Genomic DNA, 15,696 nt, shown 5'->3' on the forward strand with positions numbered 1-15,696 from the left:
CAATCTTTCCACCTACACTTCAATATTTAGCCCTGTCTCCAATTCCGATGAAGAGCCAAAAGGACTCGAAATGTTAACTCTGCTTTCTCTCCTTATGGATGCTGCCAGATGTGCTGAGTTTTTCTGGCCATCCTTTGTCCTTGTTTCAGATTCCAGCATCCGCAGTATTTCGCATACTTTTTTTTGCACATTTTATATCGGCACCGTTTGCCATTTTTGGACAATTTGAGTGAACATTGTGGAACACTTCACTGAAATATCAATTATTATTTAAAATATAATAAAATATTATTTTAAATGGCCAGTGTTAAATGTCAGTGCTGAATTTAACATGCTAACCTTGGTAGCAATGCTGAGTCTGAATTCGCTATGCAGTCTCTGATTTTTGGATTTTCACTTGTGCAGAGAACTCCTTGGTACACTCTAGAGGGTGCTCTAACCTAACATTCGAAACTTTTCCTGAAGAAAATAGCAGAGCTGCATTGAAATGGAGGCAGGAATAATGCTGTTTAAAAAATCTCATTTTTGATTGCTAGCATTTTAATTTTATTTGTAAGCATTAGTTTAAATTCAGTGCAAAAGGCTTGAGCATGAGTTGTGAGCACCAGTTCAAAAGTCTACTTGCTGTTTTTTTTTCGAGATTACACCCGACTCGAAGGTCACCGTACCAAAGCTACCTAGTCTGGGGTTGGTCAGCAGAGCAAAAACGCCAAAGATGTCCACCATTGCTCTGAGTGACATGGTGAGCCTGGGGAATGGGAAGCAGCTCAGCCATCGGACTCTCTGTGTACCCACCTGCCGTATCAGCGAATCCGTCCAGAAACTGGTGGAACTAGCCTACCAGACACTCTCCGAGGCCACGAGTGCCACCCCCGAATGGCAAGTAATTCTGTGCATTCAGTTACTAACAGTAAGAGGTGTTAGTTCTTCGGGATGAATAGAGTTCTCTGCTTCCCATACTCTGACTGTATTGTGCATTCCCTGGACCAGTGTGGATAAAAATGTAAGTTCGGTAAATCCAAAATAAAACAGAAAATGCTGGAACTGCACAACTGGCTCTCATCAGCATCTGGAATATTAGACGAGCTCTTTGTTTGCACAGCCTTGGATCTTTATCTTGAGCAGTGTTTAATGTAGAATATAGTTGATTTTCTCCACCCCAGTATTGAGCTTTAACGTTAATCTGAAAGCTAGTTGTTCATGTCTAATGTTCCACGTGGAGCAATGTAAAAAGCTGCCTTTATAGTCGTTAGCGAATATTAACTGCGGGAAACAAAATTGTCAGAGGAACTCTCTTCGCGGACCATTTATAGGAATCGCTAAATAATTCAAGGACTCATACGACATAGAAGGATGCCAGTTGGCCCGTCGTACCTGTGCTTGGCCTTTGAAAGAGCTATCCAGTTGGCCCTCCCTCCCTGATCTATGCTCACCCCTGGCTAGGATGGCATGCTTCCATCTCATCTGTAATGCCCCATTATGAATCATCTGAATGGTAGATGCATGTCTGAGAATGATGACTGGAAGTGGGCATCTGCTTGCTTCCATGCAAAAAACTGTTTTGTTCTCAAGAAAGTAAAATCTACAATTTAAAAGAAAAACTGTGTCTCTGTCTGGGTGGCACAGTGGTTGGCACTGCTGCCGCACAGTGCCAGGGACCCGGGTTCGATTCCCGGCTTGGGTCACTGTGTGGAGTTTGCATGTTCTCCCCGTGTCTGCGTGGGTTTCCTCCAGGTTTCCTGTCCAAAGTCCAAAGATGTGCGGGTTGGGTGGATTAGCCATGCTAAAAGGTCCCTCAGTGTCAGGGGGGACTAGCTAGGATAAATGCATGAGGTTATGGGGATAGAGCCTGGGTGGGATCGTGGTCGGTGCAGACTCGATGGGCCAAATGACCTCCTTCTGCACTGAAGGATTATATGATTCTATGGGATAAACATTCAGCATGGGATTTTTATTTTGGACATCGTTTCAAATCCTTCATTATATAGCTACCTGCTATATAAAGGTAAAGGTGGGGGGTGGGGGGGGGGGGGGGGGGGGGCAATAGTGTTTGCGTAAACATGAGTTTGCATGCTGTAAAAGACTACAAGTCATTCATCTCTTTGACCTTGAGTTCATGGCATAAGAAACATAACAGTGCATGTGACTGGATCTCGGCTATGTTCATGTTCAGTGCGTTGGAGGTGGTAGTGTTTTTTTTAATGAGATTCGAGGCGGTAACAGTTTCTACCTAATTCTTGTGTGTTTTAATAGAAAGAAGTAATTTGCATTTTATAAAACCTTATATGAACTCCAGGTGTCCTAAAGCACGTTAGAGCCAATGGAGTACTTTCCAAGCGGAGTCGCTGTTGTAAGGTCAGAAACGTGGCAGCCGGCATCGCCAGTTTTGCAACCCAGCACCCAATGACTTGTGGCCAGTAGAAGAATATTGCACTGGTGATTTACGTGGTTTTGGGTACGGTGCATTGTTGGGACACAGCGGAAGGAGATTCACTGTGCGTCTCGCTGCTAAATTTGACTTGATAATGCTGGGTGCCTCAAATGACAAGAGTGTTTGTAGCAAGGACGCGGAGAAATAATATAAAACAAAGTGTACAACCCGAAAGGGGGCTCAGGGGTTGAAGGACATGATGTGTGTATGTGCATGAGTCACTGAAGGTGGCATAACAGGTTGAGACCGCGGTTCATGAAACACAGTATCTTCAGCTTTATTAATAGGAGCATAGAGAATAAGAACAAGAAGGTTATGTTGAACTTGTGTGTAAGACACTAGTTTGACCTCAGCTGGAGTGTTGCATCCAGAGCTGGGCGTCTGCACTTTTGGATCGATGTGAAGGCATCTGCGAGAGTGCAGAAAAGATTCACAAGAATGGTGCCGAGGATGAGGAATTTCAATTACAAAGATAGATCGGAGAAGCTCAGACTGTTTTCCATGGGGGGAAAAAAGTAGAGATTTGATAGGGATTTTCAAAATCTGTCTGGACAAATTAGATGGGGGAGAAACTGTTCTCACTTGTGCCAGGATTGAGAGCGAGAGGGGGCAGATATAAAGTAATGAGGCAGAAGTGTTATGGAGGGAAAAAAAACTTTTCAAGCAGTCTGCTTCTGAGCAGTATTTAATAAAGAGCGGCTGTTAGAAATCATGTAAATACACGGTAATCTTGCTTTATAATCTGGATCTGTATGCTTGGGTCGGATGAGTGATCTTTACATTCTAGAATGCTTATCAGACTTTAAAATAAGAATGGCACCTCTTAAAAATGTGAAGAAGCCTGTAAATATTTATGCATCATAAATGAATCTAGATTTGTTTATTGAGGGGTTTTCCCTGGAGATTTCTGTTGGTGACTGTCTGCTTGTGCTTGAATATTGAATTATTTTTGTCTTAGTGGTGACAATACAATTCTGTTTAATGTCAGTTTCAAATCATAAACAGATCCTGCTGTATGGAATACATTAAGTGATCATAAACAATGATATTGTTGACGGCACCTTTTTTTTCAAAGGAGGAATATTTTTAGAATTTTGAAGCATAGGTTAAGAGAAACCTATTGAGGTTTATTTGAGGGGATTTGAAAGCTGATGCCCTTGGTGCAGACTATTCTGGCCATGAGGTGGTGCTAAGCTTCAGTTCTTTGGGTACAATTTTTTACAGTGAAAGATCACCTCTCTTAAAGTTGTAAATTTCTCCAAAAGGGAACAGTTTTGTTTGGATTTACATTCAGCAGCTTTACTGTTAAAGCTGACCTGTTCATTGAGCAACCTTCCAGCACGGTAGCACAGTGGTTAGCACTGCTGCTTCACAGCTCCAGGGACCTGGGTTCGATTCCCGGCTTGGGTCACTGTCTGTGTGGAGTTTGCACATTCTCCTCGTGTCTGCGTGGGTTTCCTCCGGGTGCTCCGGTTTCCTCCCACAGTCCAAAGATGTGCGGGTTAGGTTGATTGGCCATGCTAAAAATTGCCCCTTAGTGTCCTGAGATGCGTAGGTTAGAGGGACTAGCTGGGTAAATATGTAGGGAAAAAAGGGTAGGGCCTGGGTGGGATTGTGGTCGGTGCAGACTCGATGGGCTGAATGGCCTCCTTCTGCACTGTAGGGTTTCTATGATTTCTATATCCACCACCTCCTGTGTTACGTTACCACTGAACGTATCTTCCCTCATCCCCTTCCAGCATTCCAAACGGACTGTTCCTCCTGCAACACCCAATTCACCCCTCGGTCATCCGCAATACCTGTGGCACCTTCCCATGCAAGTACTGGCGATGCAACACCTGTCCTTTTTAACTCTTTCATTCTCACGCTCAAAGCTCCAAACACTCCTTTCAGGTGAAATAGAAAGTGTACATTTTTTCAATTTAGTATACTGTGTTTGCTGTTCATGATGCCATCTCTGTGGGGGAGATGGATTCAGATGAGGTAACTGCTGTGAGCAAACACCTCTATTCAAGCTGCAAGCGTGACCCCAGTCATGTCATTTTAATTATTCATCTTGCTCTCACTGTCTGAACTTGATGATCTGCTGTGTTCCAGTGAAGCTCATGCAAACTTGAAACCTCACCTTTTGACTGGGCACTTTACGACTTTCTCGACTGGACACTGAGTTCAGCAATTTTAGATTGTAACCTCTGCCCCATTTTTTTTCCTTTTGTTTCTCCTGGCCTAGGTTTTTCTCTCTTTCTCTTTCTTGCTCCGGGTGCATGATTCTGCCACTTTTGTTATTTTACTTGTCCCAGTTACATCTCCCTTTGACCTTGTACTGTGGATGCTTTTGTCAGGTAATCTCTCCTTCCTGGATGTTCTTGTTGTCCCACCCTGTTCCCCACTTGCCTGTCCTTCACTTCATCTCTAATCTTTCCCAGTTCGATCCCACGAAAGGGCATTGATCCAGCGGTTGACTCTGTTTCTCTCTCCACAATCTCTGGTTTGTACTTAATGGTGATTGTTTTATTTTTCAGCGCTGTTCAGCTTTTCTACACAGTTAGAAACATGTTCCACTTGTTCTATGACGTGGTACCCACTTATCACCGGTAAGTATTTTGTAGTTTTTTTTCTAAAGTTAGTTTTGAAATTCCTTTGCAATATTGAGTTTATAGCTAAGTTACTATATTTGCTGGTACAGTAACAACTTGACCACATTTTTGATTAATGGTGCATTCAGCCTCTTGAGGAAAGTGAGCTGCACAGTCCCTAATACAGGCATATATTGACATGTGCTTAAATGAGATTTCTCTGTTCCACATTATTACATTTTAACAGCCCAATTATGTGTTTGCAATTTCATTCCTCGCCATGCACACCTTTGTACTTGAGATGTATGTAATTATAAATTAATAGAAAAGCTTTGTGAAGAAATGTGTTTGTTGACTTTACAGAATAGTATAATTTGAAGGGATTTAGATTTAACTTTTAACCTGAGGGGAATTAAAAGTCTGGCACAGTGATAGAATACTCAACTCCGTGTCTGATATTTGAAAGCTTACTGCATTTATATGAATCACTTTGTCCATTTTTATAGATGAAGCTTTGAACAATTTTATTTTAAATGACCTGTTGGCTTTTTTAAAAACTGCACATTAATTTCACACAAACTTAAATGTTCGCATTTATTATATCAAACAAAGTACTTTCTGAATTGAAAGATTTGCCAGAGATTTTCCCAAGTGTCTCTGCCCAAGCGAGTTAACTACCTGACTTGATTGCGCAGGACTAGTTGTTTTGCCTCATGGTTCTCAGTGCAGTGCAGATTGGGGTTTTATATTCCATTGCGTACGCTGCATAAATAAAATGTTACAATTCGACTTTTGTAGTTTAGATTTTCAGTTGTGGGATTCAGATCAAAGCATGTTAGAAATTCTGGCTATGAGTTGGACTTGAGGTATAGCTGAGATCATCTTGTGATTTTTGAGTCTGTAGATAGAAGGATGAGCAGCCCATTCTGTTACGATGGAAGTGATTACGTGACCCAATTGGCTCCCCGTCAAGCAACGTCTTGAGTTTAAAATTCTCCGCCTTGTTTTCAAATCCCTCCATGTCCATGCCCCCCACTAATTTTGTAATCTCCTCCAACCCCACAACCCACTGCGATATCTGCACTCCTCCAATTCTGATCTCTTGTGCATTCCCAATTACGATGTGGAGATGCCGGCATTGGACTAGGGTGGGCACAGTAAGAAGTCTCGCAACACCCCAGGTTAAAGTCCAACAGGTTTATTTGGAATCACGAGCTTTCTAGGCAGGTGAGGGACTCGCCTGATGAAGGAGCAGCGCTCCGAAAGCTCGTGATTCCAAATAAGCCTGTTGGGCTTTAACCTGGTGTTGTGAGACTTACATAGAACATAGAACAGTACAGCACAGTACAGGCCCTTCGGCCCACGATGTTGTGCCGAACCTTTTCCAAAACCAAGATCAAGCTATCCCACTCCCTATCATTTTAGTGTGCTCCATGTGCCTATCCAATAATCGCTTGAAAGTTCCTAAAGTGTCCGACTCCACTATCACTGCAGGCAGTCTATTCCACACCCCAACCACTCTCTGAGTAAAGAACCTACCTCATACATCCCTCCTATATCTTCCACCACGGACCTTATAGTTATGCCCCCTAGTAACAGCTACATCCACGCGAGGAAATAGTCTCTGAACGTCCACTCTGTCTATCCCCCACATCATCTTATAAACCTCTATTAAGTCGCCTCTCAACCTCCTCCGCTCTAAAGAGAAAAGCCCTAGCTCCCTCAACCTTTCCTCATAAGACCTACCCTCCAAACCAGGCAGCATCCTGGTAAATCTCCTTTGCACTCTTTCCAGTGTTTCCACATCCTCCTTATAGTGAGGTGACCAGAACTGCACACAATATTCCAAATGTGGTCTCACCAAGGTCCTGTACAGTTGCAGCATAACCCCACGGCTCTTAAACTCAAACCCCCTGTTAATAAATGCGAACGCACTATAGGCCTTCTTCACGGCTCTATCCACTTGAGTGGCAACCTTCAGAGACCTGTGGATATAAACCCCAAGATCGCTCTTACTATTCCCAATTATAATTGCTCCATGTTGGGGTTATGCCTTCAGTTTTCTAGGACCCAAGATCTGGAATTCCCTCTCTACATCTCACTACCTCACTTCCATCCTTAAAGACACCTCTTAAAACCTACCTTTTTTTTCCACCAAGCTTTTGATCATCTGATCTAATATTCCTTATGTGACTCAGCGTCATAGTTTATTTTATAATGCAAACCCGAACCACCTTAGGACTGTTCGTTGCTAAAGATACTGTATAAATAGAAATAGCTATTGTTAGATATTGTGAAGAATTTGCAGCACAGAGGCAATGCATTTAGCCTAACAGGTCCGTGCTGATGTTATGCTTCACACGAGAATCCTCTCGACCCATATCCAATTAATTTATCAGCGTATTTTTCTATTCCTTTGTCCCTAGATGTGGAACTGTGCTGTTTGCCTCAAAATGAGAAATGTTAAGTCCAAGAGGAAGTGGGAAAGTGGTCCTTGCAAATTTTCTTCATCACTACCTTCACAGGGGCAGTTAAGGATTACGGGCGGCTTGGTGGCACAGTGCTTAGCACTGTTGCCCCACAGCACCAGGGACTCGCGTTCGATTCCAGCCTCGGGTCACTGTGTGCGTTTGCAGGTTCTACCCATGTTTGTGTGGGTTTCCTCCGGGTGCTCCTGTTTCCTCCCACAGTCCAAAGATGCGTGCGTTAGGTTGATTGGCCATGGTAAATTGACCCTACTGTCGGGGATTAGCAGGGTAAATGCGTGGGGTTACAGGAATAGGGTGGGATTGTGGTTAGTACAGACTCGATGGGCCGAATGGCCTCCTTCTGCGCAGTAGGGATTCTATGAAGGATGGGCAATGTAAATGCTGGCCCAGCCAGAAATGTTCATGTTCCATGAAAGAGTAAACAAACAGACCAGATTTGAGTACTGTAGCAGTAAAAATCCTTTCCCAGGACAATTAGCCATTTTCTAAGTCATTGTCCTCCAGAGATTCTGTTTAATTTCAGCATTGCTTAATGTTATTATGGAAAGATTCTGCTTATTGCACAGTTGGAAGTGTCAATACAAACACTAACCGAACCCGAGCTGCTTTTACCCATTGGGCTGTTTCTTCATGAAGATGGCTTTATGGTCACTTTGGCTTTCGCATGTGAAGACTGTTCCGGTTGCCATTTAGTTATTTTTGGTAGATGCGTTGATATGGTCATTCTAAATCTGTTCTCTTTTCCTCATCCAGAGATACCCTCCAGAAGTTCCCTCAGCTGGCTGCCATTCACCACAACAATTGCATGTACATTGCCCACTATCTGATCACGCTGGGACACCAGTTCCAATGCAGTCTCCCAAGTCCTTTGTGTAATGGAGCTGCCACCTTTGTGGACTTTGTGCCAAGTTTTAGACGTTTAGGTGTGTAACTGAGTTTTGCTTCACTAATCATTGAGCCCCCATAATGGCCTGTGATTTCCAAAGTATTTTCTAACACAACAGTTATGATCCATTATTCATTACGTCAGATGTGGAGTTGGGGGTGATTGCAGGCATCTAGTCTTCAATTGCAACACTGGTGAATCAGATTTGTTGCTGTGATATGTTTTGATTAAATTAAATAGAGCTGTCTTGTTCCTCTAAAGAATAGGAACTTTACTGAACTTAATATTGTGGGCTGTTTTTGTGACATTGACAGTGAAATTTCTTGCTTTGCCTCTGGGAATATTCCAAATTGAAAACTGACGCTAATTCTTAGAAAGTTCCTTAGTGGCTGTGAACTTACAACCCCTACAGTGCAGCAGGAGGCCATTCGGCACATTGAGTCGGGCCATTTCTCTGAAGAAACATCTTCCAGGCACACCCCCCACCATCCCCATAACCCTGATCATTTACCCAATCCACCTATCCTGCCCACCTTTGGACTGTGGAAGGAAACTGCAGAACCCGGAGGAAACCCGCGCCAACACGGAGAATGTGCAAACTCCACGCAGTCACCCAAGGATGGACTCAAACGCTGGTCCCTGTGAGGTAACAGTGCTAACCCCACTGTGCATTCCGCCACTCTGTGGCAAGTTTTCTTTAAAAAAAAATTTTCTCCATTCTTAAAGTTACAAAGCCAATGCTCAGCGTGGACAGGGTGGACTCGAATCCATTCCTTGCTTGCTCCAAAAACCAAATTCAGATTCCAATTGAATCCAATTCATTGTCCCCACAAGAGAGACAGACAAATCCTAAGCTGACTAGATGAGGCACCCTATTGGGCATTGCACCCTATCTTGGGCTTGATCTGTTCTTAGCCAAGCTGCTTTGAAAGATTGGTAAGAATTTCAAACCAAAGAAGTCTGAGAACTGACTGGATCTTAGCAGTGGGTGACTCTGTGGCGCCAATCTAACCTTTCTAACCTGCTTAATTACTGTGATCACGGGATGTTGCTAAATCTGTTCAGCTATGAATGGAAAATTGCTGGCAGTCCTGTAAGTATGTCAGTAAACACGAGGTGAAGGCCTTTTCAGCAACATTTTGACAGTTTCCCAGTTATATGTGTCTTTTGCGAACTCGTGAAACCATTTAATTGCCTGTTGTACAAATTTGCAAGGTTAAGTGTGACTTGAATCATCATCACCTTAGGACGTTTAAGTTCAGACATTGCTGATTTAAGTTGTGGATGATCTGTTGTTCTTCCTTCATTCGCCCCTTCCCCTCCTACCCACCACCTGAAACTGCAAAGTTCCACATCTGCATTTGACAGTCAGCTTGACCTAGTAGTGTCAGGAGTAGGAATTCGCAGTATTCTTATTGTTTGAGTTCTGGCCAACATTTCTACCTTTAAACCACCAAACCAAAGGAATTGATCATTTTAGCTTGTAGGATCCCGAATGGTGGCCTCCTGCACTGTAGGGTTTCTATGTTCAGAGCCACTAAGGAACTTTCTAGCGCAGAAGTTAGTTGCGATGTTTGTGGAATCCATCATTGAGTGTGTTGAAAGTGCTATAAAAATGCAAGTCCTTAATTTAGAACCTGTAATAAGCTCGCAGGGTTTCATCACTTTTCATGCCGAAGACTAACTAGTAATCCAGTGACCCCGGGTAATACTCTGGGGACCCGGGTTTGAATCCCACCACAGCAGATGGGTAAATTTGAAGTCCATAAAAAAATCTGGAATTAAAAAGTCTAATGATGACCATGAAGCCATTGCCAATTGTTGTTAAAAACCCATCTGGTTTGCTGCACAGTTGTTAGCATTTCTGCCTCACAGTGCCAGGGACCCGGGTTCGATTCCCGCCTTGGGTCACTGTCTGTGTGGAGTCTGCATGTTCTCCCCATGTCTGCATGGGTTTTCCTCCGGGTGCTCCGGTTTCCTCCCACAGTCCGAAAGACGTGCTGGTTAGATGCATTGGCCGTGCTAAATTCTCCCTCCGTGTACCCGAACAAGCGCCGGAGTGTGGCGACTAGGGGATTTTTACTTTAACTTCATTGTGGTGTTAATGTAAGCCTACTTGTGGCACTAATAAACTTTAAACTAATGTCTTTTAGGGAAGGAATTGTGTTGTCCTCTCCTGGTCTGGCCTCCATGTGACTCCAGACCCACAGCAATGTGGATCACTCCAAATGCCCTCTGAAATGGCCTAGCAAGCCATTCAGTTGAAGGGCAATAAATGATGGCCTGGCCAGTGATACCCACATCCCATGAATGAATTAAAAAAAATAACAGGTGGATTAAAGCAGCTCTCGTTGTTGAACATCTGAATCCGTCTCTGGAAAGTGAGCTAGCATTGACGTGGGGGAGATGGTGGCACGGTGGTAATGTCATTGGGCTGGTAATCCTGAGGCCCAGGTTAATGCCCTGGGACGTGAGTTCAAATCCCACCAACACAGCTGTTGAAATTACATTCAATTGATAAATATTTCTTCTGTGCTGTGGGGATTCAATGATTCTATTCAATTAACATCAAGGTATTCTTCACATAGAGAGTGAGAGCTGGTTGCATTAAGAGGGCTTGCAGTCTCTTGAATATAGGAAATTGAGGTGTGACATGTTTAAAAAAACAGGCGGCACAGTGGTTAGCACTGCTGCCTCACAGTGCCAGGGCGCAGGTTCAATTCCTGCCTCGGGTTACTGTCTGTGTGGAGTTTGCACGTTCTCCCCGTGTCTGCGTGGGTTTCCTCCGGGTGCTCCGGTTTCCTCCTACAATCCAGAGATGTGCGGGGTCAGGTTGATTGGCCATTCTAAATTAACCCTAGTGTCAGGGGGATTAGCAAGGTAAATCTGAGTTGTTGTGGGAATAGGGCCTGGGTGGGATTGTGGTTGGTGCAGACTCAATGGGCCGAATGGCCTCCTTCTGCACTGTAGGGATTCTATGATTCTATTTAATTGACCTGTGCTGCAGCCAGAAATCAGCCATCAGGTGCATTGAGCCCAGAAATCAGGATAAGTTTCATTTTTCATTGAAGGCTTTGAACAAGTTAGTCATTCTGTGTATGTGACGGTGGAACGGAAGCCTGAGGAAAGGGGAGAGAAATCAATAGCGAAAGAATATTGTCCTTTTAAATGATTGTACTTTAAATACTATTTCTTGTAGGTCGCTGTATTTCATCACTTCTGACGTGTATTGTACTTTCATTATTCTTGTCTAAGGATCCAACGTGAACGTTGCTTTTTAAAAATTGCAAAACAAATTGTGTACTGGATGAATAGATTTTAATTTACTCTTTCTTTAAAAGTGAGTGTTACCTTAAATAGTAAATTTAGCGGTTGAAGTCAAATCAATTTGTTGTTGGGGGAGGGGTTGATGGATTGGATGTCTTAGTGTTTGAAATCATTCATTGCAACAAATTGCCTTTCCCAACAAAAGAGTGGCATTTTTTTTTACAGAACCCTGTTTTTAAATGGCATTACATTTCTCATTGCCAGGGACGGAGTGTTTCCTGGCACAGCTGCGTGCCCAAAGGGATGAGTTGCTGGAAAGGTTGTCGACTGCAAGAAATCTTTCAAGCCTGGATGATGTGGATAATTACTCTGCTGCAAGCAAAGCTGTCCGGCAGGTTGGTGTAATTAGACATTCTTTCAAAATTATGCAGACATTGGGAGAATTTACTAAGGTGAATGCCTAAGATCTGAAATAAAAATGAAATATTTTGCACAGTAGCATGCATAGTTCTGATCTCCAGAATACAATAAGGATGTACTTTGAATGTATAAATAAAGATTTACACGAGAGCGGCATGCCTCTGTTGTAAACAACGCCAGGAACCCAGGTTTGATTCCGGCCTTGGGTCACTGTGTGGAGTTTGCATGTTCTCCCCGTGTCAGCATGGTTTTCCTCTGGGTGCTCTGGTTTCCTCCCACAGTCCAAAGATGTGCAGGCTAGGTTGATTGGTTATGCTAAATTGCCCCTTAGTGTCCAAAGATGTGTAGGTTAGGTGGATTGGCCATGCTAAATTGCTCCTTAGTGTCCAAAGAAGTGTAGATGAGGGGGATTAGCGAGATAAATGTGTGGGGATACAGGAATAGGACAGGAGGTGGGCCTGGGTAAGATGCTCTGTCAGAGAGTCGGTACAGACTCGATGGGCCGAATCACCTCTTTCATTGTTGGGATTCTATGATATCAGATTTGAGAGGTTAATGATAATCAGGAGCGGCTGAACAGGATTAAGTTTTTCTTTCTGGCAGAGAGAAGGTTGTGGGTTGACCAAAACTAGACAACATAAATATGATCGTCACCAATAAAGCCAATAGGGAATCCAGGAAAAACTTATTTATAAAAAGTATTCAATAAGGGACTCAGTGCTACAAGAAGTAGTTGACATGAGTGCATTTCAGGAGAATTATTATGAGCATGTACTAATTGGGTTTGATGAAGAATGAATGAATGGGAGGTGACATGAATGAAGCATGAGTAATAGTGTGGGCCAGGCTGGATAGCCTGTGCTATAATTGCTACCTACACGTGCTGGAGATCTGCCAGTGTCTGAAAGAAGAGACAAGCTAGCTGTTTTCAAACTTAAAGTTTATTTATTAGTGTCACAAGTAGGCTTTAGCACTGCAATGAAGTTACTGTGAAAATCCCTGAGTCACCACACTCCAGCGCCTGTTCAGGTACACTGAGGAAGAATTTAGCTCAACCAATGCATCTAACCAGCACGCCTTTCGGACTATGGGAGGAAACCAGAGCACCCAGAGGAAACCCATGCAGACACGGGGAGAACATGCAGACTCCACACAGACGATGACCCAAGTCGGGAATCGAACCCAAATCCCTAGCACTGTGAGGCAGCAGTGCTAACCACTGTGCCACCATGCGTTTTAGCGCATTGACCTGCATGTATAATAGACGATCTACCATTGGTTCTATCTCATTTTTTTGAGGATTTGATTGAATTGTACTACTGAACCAGGCCGTCTGACCGTCTGTAGCCATTCGCACGAGTTAGGGAAAATAATGCTGAAATGCTAGAAACGTGTGGCAGATTAATCAGAATCTAAATAAAAAGTTAAACTGAACTTGAACACGTGGCCTGCCTTTTCAGACTGATCTGTGTGGTTTCAGCTTTTCCAGTTTGTATTGTTACTGCCTTAACTATAGTAAGAAGCCTCACAAACACCAGGTTAAAGTCCAACAGGTTAATTTGGAATTACGAGCTTTGGGAGTGCTGCTCCTTCATCAGGGCACTTACCTGATCAAGAAGCAGGACTCAAAGCTCGTGATTCCAAATAAACCTGTTGGACTTTAACCTGGTGTTTGTGAGGCTTCTTACTGCTGGCATCTCCACCTCATACCTTCTCTATGTTTCCAGACAAGAGATTCAGATTGCACCTCAGTGCTTTGTATGATATTGGGCAGCAATTTATTTGGATATTCATATATATCCCTTGAAATCATTTTGTGATTATTGATTCAAATAATTCGGGTCGTAGAATGTTAGAATTTAACTGAATGGAGTGCTTGAAAGCAGCTTAATTTTTTTCTGTCTTGAGAAGACTTTGCTAATTTTTATGCACAGTCCTTGTCCTGCTACCGAATTTCTATTGGGCCATAACTTCCTGTTTGCCAAGCGTAGGATTTGGGGGGGGTCTCCCATGATGCGCTGGGGAATTCCTCTTGGAAGTTCCCACATAAGGGTTTACCCGGCAGTTGTCCAGTGGATCAGATCTCAAACAATGACGAGACAGAGTACAGGAATGAAACAGAGAATCTGGTGAACTGGTGCGGCAACAATAATCTCTCCCTCAATGTCAACAAAACTAAGGAGATTGTCATCGACTTCAGGAAGCGAAAAGGAGAACATGCCCTTGTCTACATCAACAGGGATGAAGTAGAAAGGATTGAGAGCTTCCAAGGCCAGGCTCTTATACCTCAACTGTACTATACATGTATTTTAATATTCAGCAACTTGATAGTTTATTAGTACTAACTTTTACAAAATCTCGCTTTCCAGCTTGTTTGCCACCCCCCCAACCCCACTAGGACTATCTGCCACAGGTTGTCCTTTGCACCTTTGTTCTGCCATTCACACATTCCAATCTCTTAATGGGCTGCTATTAGCACCAATCTCAGCCTTCACTACCACCATTTACATTCCCTTTGTCTTTGTGTCAATTACACCCCCCCCCCCCCCCCCCCCCCCCCGCCTCCCCTCTTGCAGTATAAATCTCGTCCTATTTTCCTTGTCTTCGGCTCAGATGAAGGATCATCCTGACCCAAAACGTTGGCTCTATTCTCTCTCCACAGATGTTGTTAGACCTGCTGAGATTTTCCGGTATTTTCGGTCTTTGTCTCAGTTTCATCACGACTTTTATCTTCAGTTTCATGCAAGCCCTTTGCTGTTGTAGCCTCACTCACTCCCATTCCAGTAGTTACAAATTTTACTGAAAAATGGATCCCACTGATAAAACAGCCATGGTATTGTCCAATAATTGAGGGAACGAGTTGTGGAATTCAAGTTGCCCAGTTTCCTGATTGTTTTCCACTCTTGGTTCTTTAATCTTTCATGCAAGTTTAATGGACGATCCTGACGCAGCATTGCGCAGATTCTCCCCGATGGTGGAGGGAGTCCAGAACTAGGGGGCTTTTAGAACTCGGGTGAGGAGAAATTTCTTCACCCAGAGAGCGGTGAATGTGTGGAATTCACTCCCACAGAAACTAGTTGAGGCCAGAATGTTGTGTGATTTCAAGAAGAAATTAGATATAGCTCTTGGGGCTAAATGGATCATGGGATATGGGGGGAATGTGGGATCAGGATATTGAATTTGATGATCAGCCATGCTCAAAGTGAATAGTGGAGCAGGCGCGAAGGGCCGAATGGCCTACTCCTGCTTCTATTTTCTATGTTTCTGTGATCTCACCCAGTGATGTATTAACATTGTCATCCTATTGTCCCACTGCGGTGGCACAGTGGTTACCACTGCTGCCTCACAGCGCCAGGGACCCGGGTTCAATTCCCGGCTTGGGTCACTGTCTGTGTGAAGTTTGCACATTTTCCCCGTGTCTGCGTGGGTTTCCTCCGGGTGCTCCGGTTTCCTCCCACACTCCAAAATATGTGCAGGTTAGACGAATTGGCCATGCTAAATTCTCCCTCTGTGTACCCGAACAGGTGCCGGAGTGTGGCTACTAGGGAAATTTCACAGTAACTTCACTGCAGTATGAATGTAAGCCTTACTTGTGACTGATAAATAAACTTGTTTCCAGCCATCAAC

The 15,696-nt window shown here is 43.6% G+C and overlaps 1 protein-coding gene across 2 annotated transcripts in view; it reads left to right on the forward strand.

Annotated features, from left to right (window-relative positions):
* zw10 (zw10 kinetochore protein) overlaps positions 1–15,696 on the forward strand; it is a 41,650-nt gene that overhangs the window by 20,334 nt on the left and 5,620 nt on the right. For both annotated transcript variants that reach the window (XM_078199018.1, XM_078199019.1), the window contains exons 10-13: positions 641–879; positions 4,954–5,025; positions 8,250–8,419; positions 11,914–12,044. In XM_078199018.1, coding sequence (XP_078055144.1) covers positions 641–879; positions 4,954–5,025; positions 8,250–8,419; positions 11,914–12,044 — 612 coding nt within the window. The remainder of the gene's footprint in view (positions 1–640; positions 880–4,953; positions 5,026–8,249; positions 8,420–11,913; positions 12,045–15,696) is intronic.

The sequence above is a fragment of the Mustelus asterias genome, chromosome 27, assembly GCF_964213995.1.
Source record: "Mustelus asterias chromosome 27, sMusAst1.hap1.1, whole genome shotgun sequence".
NCBI classification, from domain to species: Eukaryota; Metazoa; Chordata; class Chondrichthyes; order Carcharhiniformes; family Triakidae; genus Mustelus; species Mustelus asterias.